The 23144-nt window shown below is 42.6% G+C and overlaps 1 protein-coding gene across 2 annotated transcripts in view; it reads right to left on the reverse strand.

Moving 5' to 3' along the window:
• LOC115216481 (serine/threonine-protein kinase 36-like) overlaps nucleotides 1–23144 on the reverse strand; it is a 182874-nt gene that overhangs the window by 120663 nt on the left and 39067 nt on the right. The window contains exons 10-13 of one of the 2 annotated variants that reach the window (XM_029785887.2): nucleotides 22037–22183; nucleotides 18275–18495; nucleotides 17066–17165; nucleotides 12770–12867 (exon numbers count right to left, since the gene is read on the reverse strand). In XM_029785887.2, the coding sequence (XP_029641747.1) occupies nucleotides 12770–12867; nucleotides 17066–17165; nucleotides 18275–18495; nucleotides 22037–22183 (566 nt within the window). Of the gene's footprint in view, nucleotides 1–12769; nucleotides 12868–17065; nucleotides 17166–18274; nucleotides 18496–22036; nucleotides 22190–23144 lie in introns of both variants that reach the window. The other variant, XM_036504210.1, reaches the window with a different exon arrangement.

A 23144-nucleotide genomic window follows, 5' to 3' on the forward strand; every position in this document is an offset into this window, starting at 1 on the left:
TTAGGTCTGATACAATAAACCTATAATCAGGTGAATTCTAGCTTGAAGAAAGAGGACATGTCATTGAGGAGGTCATGAATAGAGATGAAAGGGCTTTGACAAACAATTAAGTGATTGATTGTTTAATCAACACAAACAAATGATCGATTAGTTTGTTGGTTAGATACTTAACCGATTGACTAACAATAAAAAATAAAGTGATATTCAACCGGTGTGTGTGTGTTTATTATTATTAACTAAATGACCATCCCATGGCACAACATCTTATTCTCCTGATTTTTTTTTGTGATTCTGTCTGTTAGTTTTCCTGCAATCATTACTCTTGAGCTGTATACTCAACTATTCATTTTCTTTTGGCTCAGGAGTCCAGGTCTACAAGGATTAAGATGGCAAGGTGTAGTTGGAAGGAGATTTGGATGATATTTCTATCAGATGAAGCAACGACATAAATATTTTTTCTTTTGTCGTGATGTTGTTGTTCCTTTTAAGGCTGCGAGCTGGCAGAAATGTTAGCATGCCGGGTGAAATGCTTAGCGGTATTTTGTCTGTCTTTATGTTCTGAGTTCAAATTCCGCCATGGTCGACTTTGCCTTTTGTTCTTTCCAGGTTGATAAATTAAGTACCAGTTACGTAGTGGGATCAATATAATTAACTGCCCCTACTCCCCCAAAATTTTGGGCCTTCTGCCTAGAGTAGAAAGGGATGTTGTTGTTTAGCTCCTGCTCACATTCTGGCTGAGCGAACCTACATTCAAAGACTTCCAGCTCTGACCATCCTATTGATTTTTGTTTTGTTTTTTGAGTATTATATCACACTATTGCTCAACATGTTCTTCCCTTATTAAGATAGTAGAGTATGATTTGAGAAAATTTGACTGCTATTTCTGCCATGACAAATGACCATATAAAAGCTCCCTCATTGGTTAAACCATATTTCTAACAACTGTTTCTCAAGCATATACTCTTTTACTTGTTTCAGTCATTTGACTGTGGCCATGCTGGAGCACCGCCTTTAGTCGAGCAAACTGACCTCAGGACTTATTCTTTGTAAGCCTAGTACTTATTCTAATGGTTTCTTTTGCCGAACTGCTAAGTTACAGAGACGTAAACACACCAGCATCGGTTGTTAAGCGATGTTGGGGGTAGCAAACACAGACACATATATATATATATCTATATACATATATACGATGGGCTTCTTTCAGTTTCCGTCTACCAAATCCACTCAGAAGCCTTTGGTCGGCCTGAGGCTATAGTAGAAGACACTTTCCCAAGGTGCCATGCAGTGGGACTGAACCCAGAACCATGTGGTTGGTAAGCAAGCTACTTACCACACAGCCACTCCTACGCCAAAGTATTCACTCACAATAGCATAGCACATATTTGTCTTTGTTGATCTGACCTTGTTTAGCCCAAGGTCAGACCTGATACAACAAATCTATTATCAAAGATATTCTACATTTTTTTCTTCCTTTTGCAGACAGTTTACCTCAAACTTCATTATCTAGTATCGTTTCCTTTTCATTTCTTTTAAGATAGCAGGGTCTAATTTAAGGGATTTGGCTACTGTTTCTAGCACACTGATTGATCATGAGGAGGATCTCTCATTGATCAGTTTTATGGGAAATTTCCTTTTATAGCAGTGAAGGGAGGGAGGAAGTCATGCAAACTATTCAGTCATTTGACTGTGGTCATGCTGGAGCACCACCTTTTAGTCAAGCAAATCGACCCCAGGACTTATTCTTTGTAAGCCTAGTACATATTCTATCGGTCTCTTTTTGCCGAACCACTAAGTTACGGGGACATAAACACATCAGCATCGTATGTCAAGCAATGTTGAGTGGGGAGACATAGACACACACAGTTTCAGTTTACCAAATCCAAAATGCCATGCAGTGGAACCATGAGGTTGGTAAGCAAGCTACTTACTACACAGCCACCCCTACACCAGTTTTGTAATTAAAGCTAATTAATTGCTTCAGTTCTTTCAAAGGTGCCATGCAGTGGGACTGAACCTGGAACCATGTGGTTGGTAAGCAAGCTACTTACCACACAGCCACTCCTGCACCAGTTTTGTATTTAAAACTAATTAATTGCATTGGTTCTTCCAACTGCAAAATATTCCATGTTCCCACTGTCACATTTCATATTCTGTTTCACTAAGTTTAGCAACACTTCTTCACACATACAACCAAACATCTCTGCTTTACTCAGTCAAACAAATCAAGTCTGAGGTTCATATCTGAATTGTATCACCAATCTAAACACAACCAGGTAACACCCGTATCATAACTGCTTTCAATTTAACACAGCAAAATCTGCCAAAATGTTCTGGAAGAATAGTATATAGGCTTGTGCGTTTCTGTATTTTCTAAAGATTTATAAATGGGCGCAGGAGTGGCTGTGTGGTATGTAGCTTACTCAGCAACCACATGGTTCAGGGTTCATTCCCACTGTGTGGCACCTTGGGCAAGTGTCTTCTTCTATAGCCTCGGGCCAACCAAAGCCTTGTAAGTGGATTTGGTAGACAAAAACTGAAAGAAGCCCGTCGTATATATGTATATAAATATATGTGTGTATGTATATGTTTGTGTGTTCCCCCAACATCGCTTGACAACTGATGGTGGTGTGTTTACGTCCCCGTAACTTAGCAGTTCGGCAAAAGAAACCATTAGAATAAGTACTAGGCTTACAAAGAATAAGTCCTGAGGTAGATTTGCTCGACTAAAGGCAGTGCTCCAGCATGGCCACAGTCAAATGACAAACAAGTAAAAGAGTAGACTAACCCCATCCCCTCAAATTTCAGGCCTTGTGCCTATAATAGAAAGGATTATTATTATTATTATTAGATGGCATGCTGGCAGAACTGTTAGCATGCCAGGCAAAATGCTAAGCAGCATTTCTTCTGCCTTGAAGTTCTGAGTTCAAATTCCGCCAAGGTCGACTTTACCTATCATCCTTTCAGTATTGATTAAGTACCAGTTGAACATTGGAGTTGATGTAATCGACTTATCCCCACCACCAAAATTACTGTCATTGAGGTAAAATTTGAAACCATTATTATTATTATTATTATCATTATTTATAACTTTTAATCATTACTGGAAGTCCATTTTGATTTCTACAAACTGTATCTATTCTTTCTCTGCTGGATGTCACACAAACATGACTTATGAACAGCATCTCTCTCTCTCTCTCTATCTGAAAATCCATTTAGGTGGCTATTTGTCCAATTTTTCAGCTCTGGTGACTCATGGATGTGGTATCATTATCATTATTATTATTATTATTATTATTATTATTATTATTCTTTCCGACGCCGATGGACGTACGTGAATCAGCTCCGTGAATTTGACACCAATTTCATTGGAAATCTATTGTTAGGTTTGAATATTTTTTAATATTTTTGTAGCCAAACCGACCGGCTTCTTGCGGAGCTCGTCGGTTGGGCGAAATTTTGCCCCATTCGGGGTGAAATTACGTTTGAAAATTTTGAACATTTGACATTTTTCAACATTTTGAATATTACAACAAAAAAAAACATGGCTATGAAGCGAACAGTTGGCTGTTCCTTCCTTCAAGATACATTCCCTCCGCAAACACACACAACTCGTCCAAAACACCCACTTCACGCCTTAAAAGGCAACAAAGATCCTCCTTCCGAACCGGAGAGCACGCGCTCCGTTCAAAAGGAGAATGCAAGCCAGGACGTCGCGTTCGACGTAATTCTCGATTTTCCCCCTCTGCCTTCACCCAATGCTTTGGTACGGAAGGAGGAGGGAGAAAAAACAATTACAAAAATCATCACAAACATTGACACGGAGAAAAAAGAAAAAACTTCCAACAATTTTGCTTCTGCTGCGAAGCAAATTTCGGAGGAAGTTAAGATAACTCTAGAAGATGTGAAAAGAGCGAAGGAGTTGTTAAGGAAGGATGGCAATGGTATCTTCCTCAATACTCCACAAGAGGTGATTGAAAACACCAACAAGAAAACAATAATTTACAAAGTTTTCGACAGAAAACTAAAAAGAATAACAAATGCCACACCCCAACAGTTGGAGATAGCTCTAAAGCCCATTTGGGCCCAAAAGAGCTACGTAACCAAGGGGAAGCGTTTTGGAACCGTGGAGCTTCGCTTCCCAACAGAGGAGCTTGCAAGGGCGAACGCCATTTCGCCCTTGCAAACTGAGAATTTGTTACTAGTTCCGACCCACCTCGGGCGAAGAGTAACAAAAATAAAAATCGACCTCGTCCCCCCTGAGCTAGATATGTCATGGCTGGTGGCAGCTGTCCTCTATGATATAGAGGACACTACCACCATTCTAGATGTCAGGAGAGTGAGGGCGAAAAACTGGTTGGGGATGGGAGTGCTGCTTCTTGCGCAAATTCAGCAAGAGAATATAAGTAAAGTCCCTGATTTCGTAAGTTTGCCGGACGGCACCAGGCTAAACGTTGCTGTGGAGGGGCGAAAGCCAAAATGTTTTCTCTGCAGCAGCGAAAGCCACTTAAAGAGGGACTGTCCCATTCACAAAAAGAGGATGGAGGCTTTCAGCAAGAGGAGGAGGAGGAGGAGGAGGAGGAGGAGGAGGCGGCGGCGGCGGCGGCGGCGGCGGCGGCGGCGGCGGCGGCGCGGCGGCAGCGGCGGCAGCGGCAGCAGCAGCAGCAGCAGCAGCAGCAGCAGCAGCAGCAGCAGCAGCAGCAGCAGCAGCAGCAGCAGCAGCAGCAGCAGCAGCAGCAGCAGCAGCAGCAGCAGCAGCAAAAACAGAAAGAAACACCAAAGGCTGCCACACCACCAACACCATCACCAACACCAGCACCAAGACGAACAACACCACCTCCAACACAACAACCACCACCAAACAACACCGACAACCACCACCAAACCAACACCGACACCAGTACCTCGAAGGTCGACAGCAGCGACATCAACAGTAACAGGAGCAGCGGCACCACCGATACCGGCGGAACCAAAAACTTTTCGTCCTGCTACTGAAGCAGACCCTCAACCATTCCTTTGCCGGATGAAGAGATCTCGGATTGTGCGAGCTCTGATTCCAACAAAGGAGAATGGAACATAGTGCCTCCAAAAAAGAAAAGGAGGAAAAAACAAAAAGATTTACAGGGGAAACACGAACAAATAGTACTTCCCAACATCAACAACAACATCAACAACAACACACACTCACAACAACAAACAACAACAACAACACTTTCGACACCACTACTGCCACTACCACAGACACAAACAAACACAGACACAATTACAGACACGATTACAGCAGTGAATACAAGAAACCAGGAACTGGTTGAGTATTTGAAAAACAAAACAAGCACAAACATTACAGATTTCATAATACCTACACACAACACACCACCAGCACACATTCTCACAATAAAAATAAACAAAACAGTTTACAACGAAATAAAACAAATATTCCCTAACGATGTGGGATCGTTAGGGAAAAGTTTCTCTCAGAAACTTTACAAAAAATATATTGAAGCACCCGTGCAAAAGCACAAGGGAGCCACCCCCACCACCAACAACAGTAAGTAGAGCCTTTTTTCTCCTTTTTTTTCCCTAACTTTTGAAACATGGCAAATCTTAGAATCGGTTGCTTGAATGTGAGAGGCCTCGGGTCACCTTGGAAACAGGGTCACCTGTTAAACGACCTGAGGTTTCATGATGTGGATGTAGCAGCCATCAGTGAAACCAGGCTCTCCGACCCGCAGGAACTCGCAGCCCTTTTCGGCGGATACGAGATATTTCTATCTCCGTGTCGGCCGGGAGCGGGCGGTGGTGGTACTGCGGTGTTGTTTCGGAAGGGCCTGGACCTGAAAATAAGGACAGTCTTCTTGGATCCGGAAGGTAAGTTGGTGGTCCTCGACGTCGACGGTAGTGACGGCGGTGCTTTCAGACTGCTGGCTGCCTACGCTCCGACAGGAGCAGGGCAGTCGGATTATTTCAAACGTCTGGAGGTTTTCCTGGGAACGTCATGCACTCTAGTACTAGTTGGGGATTGGAACGCTGTCTTAGACGAACGTTTCGATCGGGTGGGCAGGGGAGCGTCTGATAGGAGAGGGGGAGGGTGCAAGAGCCTCGCCAACCTACTCGGCTGCTTTCAGCTGTCCGACAGGTTTCGACTAGACAACCCGAATGTGCCAATGTGGACTTGGACAAACCGCATCGGGTCGTCTAGATCGTACTTAGATAGAGTGTTTTGTAGGCCAGCGGATAAGGACAGCGTAGGGTGTCCACAATTCCACCTAGTCGAATATACGGACCACAAATTAGTGATCTGTACGGTCGACTTAGATAGGCTACATAGACAGGGACCCGGCTACTGGAAGCTGAACGCGTCGTTAACGGCGTGCAAAGCTTACAGAGACCGGATTAGTTTACTAGTTAAGCGGGCGCTCACGGGGGCAATCATCAACAACAACTGGTGGTTTGCCCTCAAGAGAGCAATTAGAGTAGAGTCGATTAGGTATAGTAAGACTCTAGCTATTGAACGTAGGAAGAGAGAGCGGGATTTAGTTAAGAAACTAGACGAGGCTCTTGACACTGGCATCGCGACCGACGTGTTGGCGGCAAGGTTGGCCTTCGACCAACACTTCGACGCCAAACACGAAGGCTGCGTTGTCAGAGCTAAGGCACGTTCGCTAAGCGGGGAGGGGACTAGAGCCGCTCGATGGGCCCGCGTGGCGGAGGCGAAGCGAGGCAACAGAGCAACCATTCGGTCTTTGGTGGACCAGAACGGGCGCGAGGTTACCCACCCGAAGCAGATGTGTACGGTGCTTCAGCGGCACTTTGCTCAACTGTTTGGGACGAGCGGTGGAACGGACACCAACGGTGCAGACTTCGGTGTGTACCTGGACGGACTGCTGCAACTCTCGGACAGCGAGGCAGAGTGCTGCGAAGGACCGATATCTGCCTGGGAAGTACAGGAAGCGATGAAGAGTTGCACGAGAGGTAGATCGCCGGGTTTGGATGGTCTGCCCTACGAGCTTTACTTTTCAATGCCAGACTTGTTTGCGGACCTGTTGGCAAACGTCTACTGCAACTGGCAGCAAAACGGGAGATTCCTGCTTTTGTCTGTCGAGGGGTGGTAGCTTTGCTAAAGAAGGACCCAAACAAGGGGGACGTTATAGGGAATTTCCGGCCCATCACTCTGCTCAATGCAGAGTTGAAGATTTGGCCAAGGTGCTAGCCAAGAGATTGGCGCTTGTCGTGGACAAGCTGGTCGGCAAGACGCAGACATGCGCCGTGCCGACCAGGTCGATACACGACAACCTCCATCTCATGCGCTACATCATAGAGAGGGTGGGTAACGACGCTGGCACGGGTGGGGCTTGATCAACTTGGATCAGAGTAAAGCCTTCGATAGGGTCGACCATCGGTACCTGGCAGCTGTCCTCAGGGCAGCCGGCTTCGGTCCAGTCTTCCGCGGGTGGATCGCTGCTTTATACAGCAACATCTGCTCAGTGATACGGGTGAACGGTCACCTTTCGGAACCGTTCGACATCTTGCGTTCGGTCCGCCAAGGATGCCCTCTCTCCTCCCTCTTGTACATTTTGACTCTCGAGCCATTACTGCGCAAGTTGGAGGCTTTGAGGGGTATCCCGCGCGATCTAGGAGGCGGAAACAGCGTGTCTGCTTATGCCGACGACGTCACCGTGGTGGTGTCGAGCCACAGGCACACTGGCCTGATTGGCGAGACGCTAAACCAGTACGAAGCGGTGACAGGGGCAAAGATTAACGCGGAAAAGTCTGTGGGCTTGCAACTGGGCACCTGGAGAGGCAAGCCCATGCCGTCCAACAGCGTCGTAGGGCGCTGGACAGACGGACCGTTAAACTGCTCGGGGTCTGGTTCGGTCCGGACCTCCAGGTGGATAAGAACTGGGAAGAGGTGACGAGCAGGGTGGCACGTCTCACCCAGAAATGGGCCGAGAGGAAGCTGTCCCTGAAAGGTCGAGCGGAGGTGGCGAATGCGTACATCGCATCCGTCATCTATTACCGCTTGACCGTCGTCCCTTGTCCCGACCGCTGGTTGGCCAAGCTGGTACGTCTGCTCTTCGACTTTTTGTGGAAGGGTCAGGTGCCACTGGTCAGGCGATCCATCTGCTGTCAACGACCGCTGAACGGAGGCCTTGGAATGCCGTGGTTACTGTTGCGCAGACATGCGCTCAGGCTGCGGCATCTCAAGCGCTTCCTAGACGGTGAACAGGTGTGGTCGTCTTTTGTCAGACGCGATTTTCCGCAGCTCGTCTCTTTGACGGAACTGCAGACCTGGATCAAACGTAGACCGAGAAAGGGCGCTTGGCACCTCGAGTGCCGTCAAGCCCTCTCTGCCCTCCGCCAGGCGGGCAATGCGGCCGGTTACAGCTCCACTCTAGCGTTCTATAGAGGGTTAGTGGAGGAAAAATGCGACGACGTTCTCAGGGAAACTCTAGGCGTTGAAGATGACGAACTGTGCGGTCTGTTCGGAAGGACTTTCGGGCCGGGGCCGATGGATAATTTCCAGAGGTCTCTCGCTTGGCAGTGCTACCGAGGGGCTCTGCCTGTTCGAGACAAACTCTACCGGCACGGAAGTGCCGTCAGCCGGGCCTGCCCGAGGTGTTGCCAGGACGACGAAACCGTCCTGCACGCACTCGTTCAGTGCCCGAGTATTGCTGAAATATGGGTTTATGTCGAACAGCTACTGTCACGTGTAGGACGGATCCGACTATCGGCCGAATCCATAGTGAAGATTGCCCCGCCGACCTCCTTCAACAAGGAGGGCGAGGCCGTTTTCTTGTGCCTAGTGGCTGTGGCGAAAGAGGTCGTGTGGTGGACTCGTTTGAAAGGGCTAAAGACAGACACTTTCCTCTTTGGTCAAGGCCTCATCAACTTTTTCAAGTTTCACTTGAAAAGGAAGATGAGGTTAGAGAGGAAAGTGCTGTCCGATAGCAAGTTTTATGAAAGGTGGGTGAATTGTGCGAGACTGGCCTGTATAAATGGACCAGTTCTCAGGTTTCGCCTGTGATTTCAAAAAGGTAATACAAAAGGAGAAAAAAAGGGGACTCTCTACACCCCCTTTTTAGACCAGGCTCCCGTTGGCTTTTGTAGGGTTTTTTCCACCAGGAACTTTTCGAGACGTCTCCCCCTTTTGGGAGTTTTTCATTGTTGAATTTTAATAGTTTGTTATAAAGATTTTTACTCGATGTTTTAAAAAAAAAACGGCAAAACCCTTTGTAACCTTTCGTCCTGTCTTGTCCCTTTATGTAATCATGCGTGTCAGCCCTTGTGGCCAATAAAAAAGAATTGATTATTATTATTATTATTATTATTATCGTTCCCTGGTTATCAAGAAAGCCACAGGGAATGAGTTTGGTACTTTTAAGCTAAGCGAATAATTATTACCAGTTCCTTTTATTGTTATGAACCGTCTACTTTAGCAACTGGCATACCCCCACCTCTCTCTCTCTCTTCTGGACATTGAGTAAACACACCAAATGGTATTTCTCTTGTTCTTTCTCTCCCTCTGTCTCTCTGTCTCCACAAAATTGTATAAGTGTTCTCTTTATTCAATTCCAGCCAAATACAAACGGCTACACAAATAGTCTCTCTGTCTCTCTCTCTCTCTCAACAGTTTCATCTGGAAATTCATTGAGGCACGTAATCAGCCGTAATCAGCTCCAGTGATTCATGAATGCAGCATATTATTATTACCAGTTTCTGAAGAAAAGCCATAGCAGAATGAGAATGCTAAGTTTTAAGCTAAGCAAATAACAATTATTTCTGTTACTTTATTATCAAGGACCTTCCTATCTTCAGCAGATAGCTTTACATGCCCTCTCTCTCTCTCTCTCTCTCTACAGGATGTTGCACAAACACACGATTGATCGAATGAATTAGGATACCCACCCTCTTCGCTTAGCTTGCTAGTTAACTCCTGCACCCACACAACACCACAGAGATTCCTTCCACCCTTGTCTTCATCTGGTACATTGGAGACAGTCTGAGGGTGATTGCTGAGAATAACACTGTGAGGACTAAACCCTGCATACAGTACCAAGGCAATATCCCCCCATGGGCAAAATCTCCACCAGACAAAATCCCCTGGCAGTCAATATCCCCCAGCATATTGTTCTTTCTACAATAAAAATATTTTAGGAAACTGAAATTTTATGAAAATTTTTTTAAATATTTATTAGTTGAAATTTTTGTGTAAAATTTGTCCAGAGGAATTTTGCCCTCCAGGAGGATTTTATTCTTAGGGGACGAATTTTGACCAGGAGGGGGGCAATTTTGCCCTTGGGGGTGGATTTAATCCTAGGGAGGGGATTTTGTCCGGGGAATGGGATTTTGTCTTTGGTGGGAGGATTTTGTCTGTGGGGATTTCGTCCTTGGGTGGGGATTTCATCCTCGGATGGAGATTTTGTCCTCAGGTGGGGATTTCATCCTTGGCGGGATTTTATCCTCAGTGGGGATTTTGTCCTCGGGGGAAAGGATTTTGTCCTGGGGTGGGGGTGGGGGATATCCTCGGCGGGATTTTGTCCTTGGGGTGGATTATGTCCTGATACCCCTGCATTTATTGACTAGATATCCAACTCTACCTACACAAGGGAGAGATGTGACATTACAATAGGACCTGAAAAGTTACCCAGTCTAGGAACTGGTTAACCTCTGAAAATTGCAATCGTCCAAAGAGAGTCTCAATGAGCAGGTAATTAGATACCCTACACTAGCTGCAGAAGGGAGAGTTGTGACATCATAACAGAACTTAAAGCTACCCAGTCTAGTGATATAAACACCTCAATCAAATTCATCCATCTACATTAAGTCTCCTCATTCGTTTACTGTCATACTGTATGGATTCCCGGTCATGTAGCAAAATCCGTGGATGCATCCATCACAGCATTATGGAGAGACAGGGTGAATGTGACCAAGCTAGGCATGGCTGTGTGAATGTGACTAAGCTAGGCCTGTCTGTGTGCCTCAGCAACCCTGTTCTTTTCGTAGGAGGTGGCATCTCTGTTGGTGCCAAGAAATAAATGCAAACAACATATATAGTGTGTGCATACATTGTGCAAAGTGGTTGGCGGTAGGCAGGGGCATAGAAACCAAACCAGCAATGAAACACATGAGCGAGAGGTCATCCCTCTAATTATCCATGAGAACAGATACAATCTGTCCAACCTTGCCATCATGGAAGACAGCTGTAAAACAATGGCAGTGAAGATGATCATGATGACAGTAATGATGGCAATAAAGATCATTATGAGGATGATGATGGTAATGATGGCAATCAGAATGATGAAGATGATGATGATGATGATGGCAATGAAGATGATCATGACCAATGGTTCTCGACCTTTTTAATATCAGGGACCAGATCCAAAACTTGGATTTTTTTTAAGGGGCTACACCAAAAAAAAGTAAAACAGTGGATGTATGGTAAGTAGCTTGCTTACCAACCACATGGTTCCAGGTTCAGTCCCACTGCATGGCACTTTGGCCAAGTGTCTTCTACTATAGCCTCAGGCCAACCAAAGCCTTGTGAGTGGATTTGGTAGACGGAAATTGAAAAGAAGCCTGTTGTATGTATGTATATGTGTGTGTGTGTATATATATATATATATATATGTATGTATGTGTGTGTATATGTTTGTGTGTCTGTGTTTGTCTCCCCAACATCACTTGACAACTGATGCTGGTGTGTTTACGCCCCCGTAACTTAGAAGTTCGGTAAATGAGACCGATAGAATAAGTGCTAGGCTTACAAAGAATAAGTCATGGGGTCGATTTTCTCGACTAAAGGTGGTGCTCCAGCATGGCTGCAGTCAAATGACTGAAACAAGTAAAATAGTAAAAGAGCAAAGTGTATATTTATAGAATGAAGTCCATCAAAGAGCTGCTGGAAGGATGCTTGAGGGCCGCATGTGGCCCTAGGAACTGCAGTTGAAAACTGTTGATTATGACGGTAATGATGATGATGTATTCATGTTTGTTTGTTTGTTTGCTTGTATGAGACATTCACAAATTCTTATTCTAATAGAAAACAGAATAACAAAACAGAGAAGAAAAGTAAATACTGAGAATTGTGCCGAATATATTTTTGTTATTCGTGGGAGGAGGGTGGAATGGAGAAGTTAAAGCTTGAGAAAGTCAACATGGATTTATTGATTAAGGGTGTATTGATTTTATACAAATTAAATCAATCTAGATAAGTGTTAGTAAAAAGAATCATATGCTACAGTGAGTTGAAAGAATAAACTTAAATAAATAGACTGCACAAATTCCTCTTGGTTTTGATACAAAGGTTAAATAAACAGATAATATTCAAAATAGATTGAAAGAGCTGAATGGCAGAAAAAAAGAAAAAAAATAGAGAGAGATTTTGGAAATTTAATGCATCAGGGAAAGTAAATAAACAACATGCAAATCTATTCCTAAACAAAATATGCACCTCACCCACACACAAACATACATGCAGATGCAGGCATGGCTGCACATATACATGCACATACAGGCATACAGCTACCCACATTCATATGCATACATGCACACACACACACACACACACACAAACATGCACCTACATCCAAATGCATTCACACATAGAATAAGACACACAAAACATGTAATTAAAGGAAATCAAGAATTTCATTAGCAATCACCTGAGCATTAGTTATTTAGTTTTCTCCCCCTTTTTTTTTAGTTTTGGTGTGTTGGTCGGGGTGGGTGGGGGTGGGCCGGGAGTCAATGCAAGTTCTAGAAAGCTACTTACAAATTTTTATCGAGGTGTTCACTCCATCCAATCTTTGAATTGAAGTAACTGTTTATAATCATCACAAGATCCACAAGGATCTGTTGACACCAAGGTTGCTAGAAATAGATAGGAAATACAAGATCAGGGGATAAAGAAACAATGAGAAAAGTTATATTATCATTACACACAAAATTTTAGGACAGTGGAGCAGCAGAATTGGCAGGGAGCTGGACAAATTACTTCATAATATTTAGTAATGACAAGGCGGCAAGCTGGCAGAAATGTTAGCACGCTGGGCGAAATGCTTAGTGGTATTTCGTCTATTGCTATGTTCTGAGTTCAAATTCTGCCGAGGTCGACTTTGCCTTTCATCCTTTCAGAGTCAATAAATTAATTGCCACTTGCACACTGGGGTTGATGTAATCGACTGGCGCCCTCCCTCAAAATTTTGGGCCTTGTGCCTAGAGTAGAAAAGATTATTAACATACATACTAAGGCAGCGAGCTGGCAGAAACGTTAGCACACCAGTAGAAATGCTTAAGCAGTATTTCATCTGATTTTATGTTCTGAGTTCAAATTCCACCGAGGTCTTCTTAGCCTTTCATCCTTTCAGGGTCGATAAATTAATTACTGGGGTCGATGTAATTGACTGCCCCATTCCCCCAAAATTTCAGGCCTTGTGCCTAGAGTAGAAAAGAATATTTAGTAATGACCTTTTTCACTCTGGGTTCAAATCCATGTGAGGTCAACTGTGCCTTTCAACCTTCTGGAGTCTAAAGTACCAGTTAGGTACAGGAGTAGTGAAGATGTATGGCTTAGTGGTTAGGGTATTTGATTCACAATTGTAAGATCATGTGTTCAATTCCTGCTGGCACATTATGTCCTTGAGAAAGACATTTTATTTCACATTGCTCCAGTTCATTCCACTGCCAAAAATGATAAGTACCTGTATTTCAAAGGGTCAACCATGTCACATTCTGTGTCATGTTGAATCTCCTTGAGGACCTACGTTAAGGATACACATGTCAGTGGGGTGCTCAGCCACTTACATGTTAATTTCACGAGCTGGCTGTTCCATTGATTAGATCGCCTGGAACTCATGTCATCATAGTCAATGGAGTGCCAATATTTTTTCTTAAGTACAAGATCTGATAGAATCAACTGTCCCCACTTCCCAACTTTTGGGCCTTGTACCTACATAAGGATCTTTTTTTTTGTTTGCTTGAGCCCTAGAACTCATAATGCTAGGTACCCAGTTTCCATGGCATCTAAGGCTAGGTACCCAGTTTCCATGGCATCTAAGGCTAGGTACCCAGTTTCCACAGCATCTAAGGCTAGGTACCCAGTTTCCACGGCATCTAAGGCTAGGTACCCAGTAGAAAAGATTATTAACATACATACTAAGGCACCAATACTCGACAGGTATTTTATTTTAGCAATCTCAAAGAAATAAAAAGCAAAGTTGACCTCGGCAGGACTTGAACTCAGAACATAAAGATCCGGAATAAGAGCTGCTAACCATTTTCTCTGACATGCTTACAATTCCGCCAACGCACTGCCATTTAGAAATTACCATTACATGTAAACATTCTGAACCAACAGAAGAATACCATATTTATGGTATTCTTTTGCCGATTCCAGTGGAGCACCAAAGTCTAGGGCATAACTAAGTTCAAACGCTCTCGTATTGATTCTATTGAATGGTACTTATTGACTACAGAAGGAGACGGACTCCAAATACCCTGGAGTATTTGGCCCAGAGATTCCTGCCATCCACTTGCTGGTATAACAGACAGATTATTCTATTATGGTAAGGAATAATAGCCATAGAATAACTTTAATTGAGATGATATTAAATATGATAGAATCATAATTGTATGGTTAAGAAATCATGGAATGAGATCAGCTTTAGTTGTTTTTCACTGAAATATCAAGAGAGACTTTATTTTTTTCTTAAGTGTTTATTTGAGAGAGAGGGGGAGAAAGGAGTGAGAGAAGAGAGAGAGAGAAGAAAGGAGAGAAACAGACAGACAGAGGGAGTGAGAGAGACAAACAGAAGGAGGGAGAGAGGAGTGAGTGAGGGAGAGAGGAGTGAGTGAGGGAGAGAGGAGAGAGATGGGAGAGAGATAGAGAGACAGAAGGAGAAAGAGAGGAGAGAGGAGAAAGAGAGGAGAGAGATAAGGTGAGAGAGGAGAGAGATAAAGAGAGAGAGGAGAGAAGGAAAGAGAGGAGAGAGAGTAGGAGAGAGAGAGAAGGGAGGAGGGAGAGAGAGAAGGGAGGAGAGAGAGAAGGGAGGAGGGAGAGAAGGGAGGAGGGAGAGAGAGTGAAGGGAGGAGGGAGAGAGAGAAGGGAGGAGGGAGAGAGAGAAGGGAGGAGGGAGAGAGAGAAGGGAGGAGGGAGAGAGAGAAGGGAGGAGGGAGAGAGAGAAGAGAGGAGGGAGAGAGAGAGAGAAGAGAGAAGGGAGAGAAAGTAGAGAGGAGGGGGAGAGAGAGAGAGAGAGAAGGGACATTTATGGGGCATCTGTTAGGAAGGGCATCCGGCCGTAGAAACATTGCCAGATCAGATTGGAGCCGGTACACCCTTCTGGCTTGCCAGTCCTCAGTCAAACCGTCCAACCCATGCCAACATGGAAAGTAGACGTTAAACGATGATGATGATGGGCTTCCATACAGTTTCTGCCAACCAAATTTTGCTCACAAGGCATTGATCAATCCAAGGCTTTTGAAGAAGGCACTTATCCTAAGTGCCACACAGTGTGGATGAACATAAACATCATCATTATCAATTATCACTTTTCCATGCTTGCACGAGTCAAAGAGGAGTCATTGAAGTAGATTTTTCAACAACCAGATGCCCTTCCTGTCACCAACCTTCACCTGTTTTCAATCAAAGTGATATTTTCCCAGAGCTAAACATGTTTTTCATGGAAGACTGGAAACAAAAGCAACCTCACTTGAATGACAGTGATGCTCATTTACAACCGTTATGTGAGGACAAGCCAAAGACACACACACACATACATGCATACATACACACGACAAACTTTCAATTTCTGTCAACAAAATCCATTTACAAGGCTTTGGTTGGTCCAGGACTACAGAAGAAAGTACTTGCTGAAGGTGACAGGCAGAAGGATTGAACCAGAGAACACATGGTTGGGGAGTAAGCTTCTCAGCATCACAGCCCTGCCTTCCTTCCATCCATCTTTCCCTCCTATTATCCAACAATCCTGTAACTGTCCACCACTTTCTCTCTTTCTCTCTCCCATTCATTTTTCTCTCCCTACCCCCCTGTCTCTCTCTCCCTCCTGTAACCATCTCTCATTTTCACAACCTTCCCTTGTGCTCCCTTTTATCACTTCCTCTTTCTTTCCTGAAGAATTGTATAAGAAATTGATGGCAGCGAGCTAGCAGAATCGTTAGCATGCTGGGCAAAATGCTTAGCGATATTTTGTCTGCCGTTACATTTGGAATTCAAATTCCACCAAGGTCGACTTTGCCATTCATCCTTTCGGGGTCAATAAATTAAATACCAGTTACACACTGGGGTTGATATAATCGACTTAATCCGTTTGTCTGTCCTTGTTTGTCCCCTCTATGTTTAGCATCAAGGGAAGGAGGGGACACTACAGAAATAGTAAATGGTTTACGGCACAAAAGAAATCACTTTAAACTTGATAAAATAATATTTGGGATGCCTTTATCTCTACTAAGCATAGATGCAGATGTGTTACCTAAGATCAATTTTGAGGATTTGATCAAAGACTTTGCAATTCAGAAAAATAGGAGGAAACTTTTTAAATATAAATAAAGTGGAAGAATACAAAAATAAACATTATTTTCCCTCTCACTGTTTTGTTTCGTTTTGAGAAATAAAAATTTATTTTATGGTTTGTTATTGTTTATATTTTGAATTACAAAATCTTTTATGGGGGGGCTCCAAAATCTTTTAAGTGCTTAGGGCTTCGATGGGTCTTAATCCAGCCCTGCAGCCATAGCAACCGTGTTAAATATAGAATGAGATACAATCTGCAACCTGTGTAAAAGGACAATCTAGGCTAATTCAGGTCATGGCAGACTAAACTGCAACAACCCAACCGACCCATGATGGCGAGAAAAAGCAGACATAAAGTGGCAATGAAGATAACGAGGATAATAATGAATCTTCCCATTTAGCTTTCCAGGCAAGAAATTGAGATTAATGCCACTTCTCAAAGCTGCTGAGCCAGCAGTATGCCATCTGCTTAACCATAAATTCTCTGAAACTCTTTTACATTGTTTTATATATTTCAATCTATAAATCAATTTAAATTACCTGTTTTACATCAGAATTGTCAATTATGGCTGCTATTGTCTTTAATATGAATTTCGGAACTGATACAACTACACAGAAATCAAGGATTAGTTTGACGTCACTGAAAGTAACAGAGAAAATAATATTTTAAGAATTAATGCCATGGTATTATCCAAAATTTGCATTTCATATATAGTAAGCAAAACAAGGGCTTAGATGGGAGTTAAATAGTCACTCAGATCCAAGAGGAATCGACTTGATACAGTTATCTTTAAAGGCAAGGATGAGGTGGTGGAGAAGTGAGGAAGACTGGTGGCGGTTTACACACAGAAACATGTAGCTTTTTATCAGTTTCATGTGAGAAAACCAGCTAATTGTGTGTGTATGTGCGAGTGTGTGCATGTACGTGTGTGTATGTGCGTGTTTAAGTGTGTGTGTGTGCGTGTGTGTGCATGTGTATGTGAGTGTGCATGTGTGTGCAAGTGCATGTGTGTGCAAGTGCATGTGTGTCCATTGTTCATGCTGACATGAGTTGGACAGTTTGGCCAGGGCTGGCAAGCTGGAAGGCTGTAACTAGACTCCAGTCTGATTTGGCATAGTTTTCTATGGCTGGATGCCCTTCCTAATGCCAATCAATCTGAGGGTGTAATGGTTGCTTTTACATGTCAGCCGCACAGGTGCCATTTGTATGACACCAGTATTTGCCACAACTATGATTTCACTCAGCTTGATGCATCTTCTTCTCAAGGACGGCACAATGCCAAAGGTCTTGGTCATTCATCATTGCCTCCATGAAGCCCAGCACTCAAAAGATGCTTTTTGCATGCTACTGACATCGGCCACTTTGTCTTCATGTGGCCCTCAAAAGGTACTTTTTACGTGCCACTGGCACAGGTGACAGTTACATGACACCACCATCGGTCCCAACTATGATTTCACTCATCTTGATGGGCCTTCTGAAGCACAGCATATAACCATAGGCCTCGGTCACTAGTCATTGCCTCTGTGAGGCCCAAAGTTCAAAGGTCATGCTTCACCACTGCTTCCCATGTTTTCCTGGGTCTACCTCTTTGACAAAATACAAATTCGCAGGACAAAAAAAAAAAAACTGAAAATTATTTCCACATGACAACAATAATGCCTTCGAAGGATACAAATCCTTAAATTATAAATACACATCAAAAAGAGAAAAGAGGAGACTCAATGTGCGCAAAACTTCTGACAACTTACCAGTCTAGCATAATCAAATTGTTGCAGACATGAAGAGCAGTTCGGAAACGAGAAGCCCCTTCAAGCATTCCATCAAGTACCTGTTTATAACCAGTCTGAAGCCGAGCTTCCAGTTTCTTATGAAATCGGCTTTCTTGCAATAGCATTAATGCTCGTTCAGGGTTATTCTCAAGTTCGGTGGTTCCTATAAGACCTTGCCACTCTTCATCACTGTCAGTATCCTGAAATTTAAACAGTTTTGATAACAGATTGAAGAAAACTGATACACACAACAGCATCACTAGAATGAAAGAAAATGGAAATAAAAATAATAATAGGTGCAGGTGTGGATGTGCTGTAAGAAGCTTGCTTCCCAACCAAATGGTTCTGAGTTCAGTCCCACTGTGTGGCAAATTGGGCAAGTGTCTTCTACTATGAGGGGTGTTCATTAAAGATTTCCCCTGACCCACTTCCCAAGGACTGGGATAAACGAAACTTGGCATAATTATTAGTCCTTCACTACATAGCCTCTACCAATGGTGACACACTTCTCCCATCACTTCATGCAGCTGTGAAAGCCTCGTCTGTAGAAGTTGATAAGTTGGGTCTGGAGCCAAGACTCTACCTGGGAAATAAGTTCATCAGCATCCGAAAAGTGCTTCCCCTTCAAAAAAGACTTCATGGCTGGAAAGAGGTGCAAGTCAGATGGTGCAAGGTTGGGAGAGTAAGGGGGATGAGGAAGGATTTCATAGCCACAGGAGTGTGGTTTCATCTGGGCAACATGCACATTGTGAACTGGAGCATTATCTTGGAGGAGGTGGACTCCTTTGGTCAGTATGCCACACATCTCTGTTTTGCTGGTGTCCTGCAATTTCTGCACCAGAGAAGCATAATATGCCCCATTAATTGTGGTGCCTTTGCTAGAAAACCCATCATCACTACTCCATGCTGGTCCCAAAAGACTGTGAGCATCACCTTGCCTGCTGAGGGTTGGACATGAGTCTTCTTTGGAGGTGGTGAGTTATTATGCTTCCATTGCTTCAACTGGACTTTAGTCTCAGGATCATAGTGATGGATCCATATTTCATCCTATGTGATAAGTCTGCTGAAAAAGTCTTCCTTGTTTTCTTAGCACATTGCCAAAAGAGCCTAGGAGCAATTAAATCATTACTGCTTCTGAAAAGACGTGAGCATACAGGGAATCCATCATGCAGACAGCTTCTGCATGTGCAAATGGTTGTGAATGATTTTTTACTATGGACCCTACACTTATCTTCACTTCTTGGGTTGGTTGCCAAATAGTTATGTAGCAATCCTCCAAAATGGCAGCTTCCACTTTATGAATGGTGTCGTCATCAATGGCAGAATGTGGTCATCCAGGAACGGGAGCAGTTTCCACTGATGTCCAACCACATTTGAATTGGTGATGCCAGTACTTGACTATGTCATATGATGGTGCATCATCACCATAAACTTCTTTCGTCTCATTGAAAGTCCCTTTTGGTGTACAACCTTTCAAGTATAATAACCAGATCACTGATCTGCATTCAACTGCCTCCATTATAACACCTTAGTCCACTTCAGCAGCAGCAAAAAACAAACGAATATGAGTGGCAAGCTGCAATTTACAATGTGACATGTAGAGACAAGCATGATTATATCTGTACAAGTTCTATTTCCTGCAATAATCAGAAGTGGTTCAGAGGAAATCTTTAATGAACACCCCTCGTATATCCTCAAAGCCTTGTGAGTAGATTTGGTAAACAGAAACTGAAAGAAGCCCATCGTGTGTGTGTGTGCGTGTGTATGTATGTTATTTCTTTACTGTCCACAAGGGGCCAAACACAGAGGGGACAAACAAGGACAAACGGATTTAGTCGATTATATCGACCCCAGTGCATAACTAGTACTCATTTAATTGACCCCGAAAGGATGAAAGGCAAAGTCGACCTTGGTGGAATTTGAACTCAGAACGTAGCGGCAGAGGAAATACCGCTAAGCATTTCACCCGACATGCTAAGGTTTCTGCCAGCTCGCCTGTGTGTGTATGTATGAGTGTGTGTGTGTTTGAGCTCCATTGCCACTTGACAACCAATGCTGGTGTGTTTACATCTCTGTAACTTAGCAGTGTGGCAAAAGAGACGGATAGAATAAGTACCAGGCTTATAATAAAACCAAAAAGCCCAAAGGTCGATTCATTCAACTAAAAATCTTTCAAGGCAGTGCACCAGTATGGCCACAACCTAATGACTGAAACAAGGAAAAAGTAAAAGATAAAAAAAAAAAATAGGAGGAAATTAGTTGACAAGAACAAAAGAAATGTTTTAATTTAATTCTAGAATTAAGCCGAGTCCCAAACCCAAACAGAGGATATTGCAGTCATTTGAAGAATTAATTAAAATAATGGATACCAATCCTTACCATAATATAAGCAACTAGAATTGAATTTAGTGATTATTGGGTAATTTCTTTGAGGGAACATCAGACATTCCACTGAATGCCATTTGGTTAATTCTAGAAAATTGGTAAAATATTTCTGCTATTGACTTGCTTTCATTTTGCATCCAAATGGAGTGCAAATATTGATATATAATCAATTGATTACAATTTATAACTGAAGGACAGCTTGTGGAGCTTCTACATGAAATATTTGTTTATTGACAACTTATCATTCAACCAGCTTTCCAGCTGTGACCACCATTACCCATTAGGGCTGCTTCATATATACATATATATATATATGTGATTCATTATTCCAATATGCATCTCCATTTTTAAGACTGAAATGGTTTTGAAAGCTGCTTGATTTAATTCAAGTCATTGGTGCAATTGGGTAAAGGTTCTTTTTTAAGCTACATATGTAGAAGATACTACCTTTAATCTTTTACTTGTTTCAGTCATTGGACTGCAGCCATACAAAGGCACTATCTAGAGAGGCTGAGTCAAATCGCCTCCCAGTACTTATTTTTGAAGTCTGGTAGTTACAGGGATGTAAATAAACCAACACCAGATATCAAGTAGTGTGCAGAACAAATACAAACACAAAGACACACACACACGACAGGCTTCCACACAGTTTCTATCTACCAAATTCACTCACAAGGATTTTGTCAGCCCAGAGCTGCATTCAACTGCCTCCATTATAACACCTGAACCTAAAATCACATGGTTGTAAAGTAAGGTTCTTAACCACATAACTATGTCTGTGTTTATAACATAGTAGATATTGTAAACAAAACTATTATCATTATAATTATTATAAATATTTACATTTCATAATATATTTTGTTTTGAAGGTGGCAAGCTGGCAGAAACGTTAGCATGCCAGGCGAAATGCTTAGCAGTATTTTGTCTGTCTTTACATTCTGAGTTCAAATTCCGCCGAGGTCGACTTTGCCTTTCATCCTTTCGGAGTCAATAAATTGAGTACCAGTTACGCACTGGTTTCAATGTAATCGACTTAATCCCTTCATCTGTCCTTGTTTGTCCCCTCTATATTCAGCCCCTTGTGGGCAATAAAGAAATAAGATATTGTAAACAAAGCAAAAACTGTACAAACATTCTAATAGTACTTACAAGCTATACATTTGACCAACACAAAGAAATAACAATATTTGTGGACAAAAACTAATTCAGCTCCATTGTAATTCATACCCATTCTACTTGGGCAATCCCACCAACAATCTCTTCACAAAATACAGCTTATCACCAGCACTGGCTGAACTTCTGAAGAAGCGACTACAAAAGTAATCAAAAATAGTTTAGAAACGGTATTCTACTCACCTCAGTTTCTAAGATAACATTCTCAATGTTGCTTTTACGAACACTTTTCTTTACAGAAGTATTTTTACAACTCTGTACCAAATTCACTTGCTCTTTCTCAGGTTCTGTGTTGTTCGCAAGTGGAATCGTGGATTTATGACTTGTATTCTGAAGTTGCAAGTTAAAAAAAGGAAAAGAAAATGTAATCAAAATTTTCCAATGTTTTAAAGATAAAAGTCTTAACTGAAGACGAATGCAATAAAATCAATTTCGAAATCAAATTAGTAATTTTAACCCTTTTTGTTGTCATATTTCTGTTGAGATGCTCTGTGTTTCTTTCAGTTAATTTTAAATCTAACAAAGAATTTAGTAAAATAACTTAGTTATCATTAAGCTAGTGTTAGAAACATAAATTGTGACTAAGGTTTGGTGGAAGATTTTAATTCAAAAACTTATGAAAACAAGACATTTGTACTACAGAGTCAGAGCCAGTTTCAGCCGAGTTGGTAACGAAAGGGTTAAGAATTGTTTCTCTATTATATATTCTAACCTGCCAGCCTCGTCTGGCACCTGTGTCGGTGGCACATAAAATCACCCACTACACTCTCGGAGTGGTTGGCGTTAGGAAGGGCATCCAGCTGTAGAAACACTGCCAGATCTGACTGGCCTGGTGCAGCCTTCGGGCTCCCCAGACCCCAGTTGAACCGTCCAACCCATGCTAGCATGGAAAGCGGACGTGAAATGATGATGATGATGATGATTTCATTACTGTATTTATTTTGAGATGCTCTGTGTTTCTTTCAATTACTTTAAATATAAAAAAGAATTTAATAAAATAACTTGGTTATCATTAAGCTAGTATTAGGAACATAAATTGTGACTAAGGTTTGGTGGAAGATTTTAATTCAGAACTTTTGAAAACAAGTTATTTACTTTGACAATGTTGGTAGGATAATTAGGGGATGGAACTTAAAACCGTCAAACCTAAAATCCTCATCTTAGTTTTTATAGCCTTAATGTTTCAGCAGTTATATTCTTCAGTTTTCTTCAAGAGTTTCAATATTCATATTCAATAAGGCTGCAAGATGGTAGAATCATTACCATGCTAGGCGAGATAGTAACATTTTGT

This window comes from Octopus sinensis, linkage group LG1, assembly GCF_006345805.1.
Source record: "Octopus sinensis linkage group LG1, ASM634580v1, whole genome shotgun sequence".
Taxonomy (NCBI): Eukaryota; Metazoa; Mollusca; class Cephalopoda; order Octopoda; family Octopodidae; genus Octopus; species Octopus sinensis.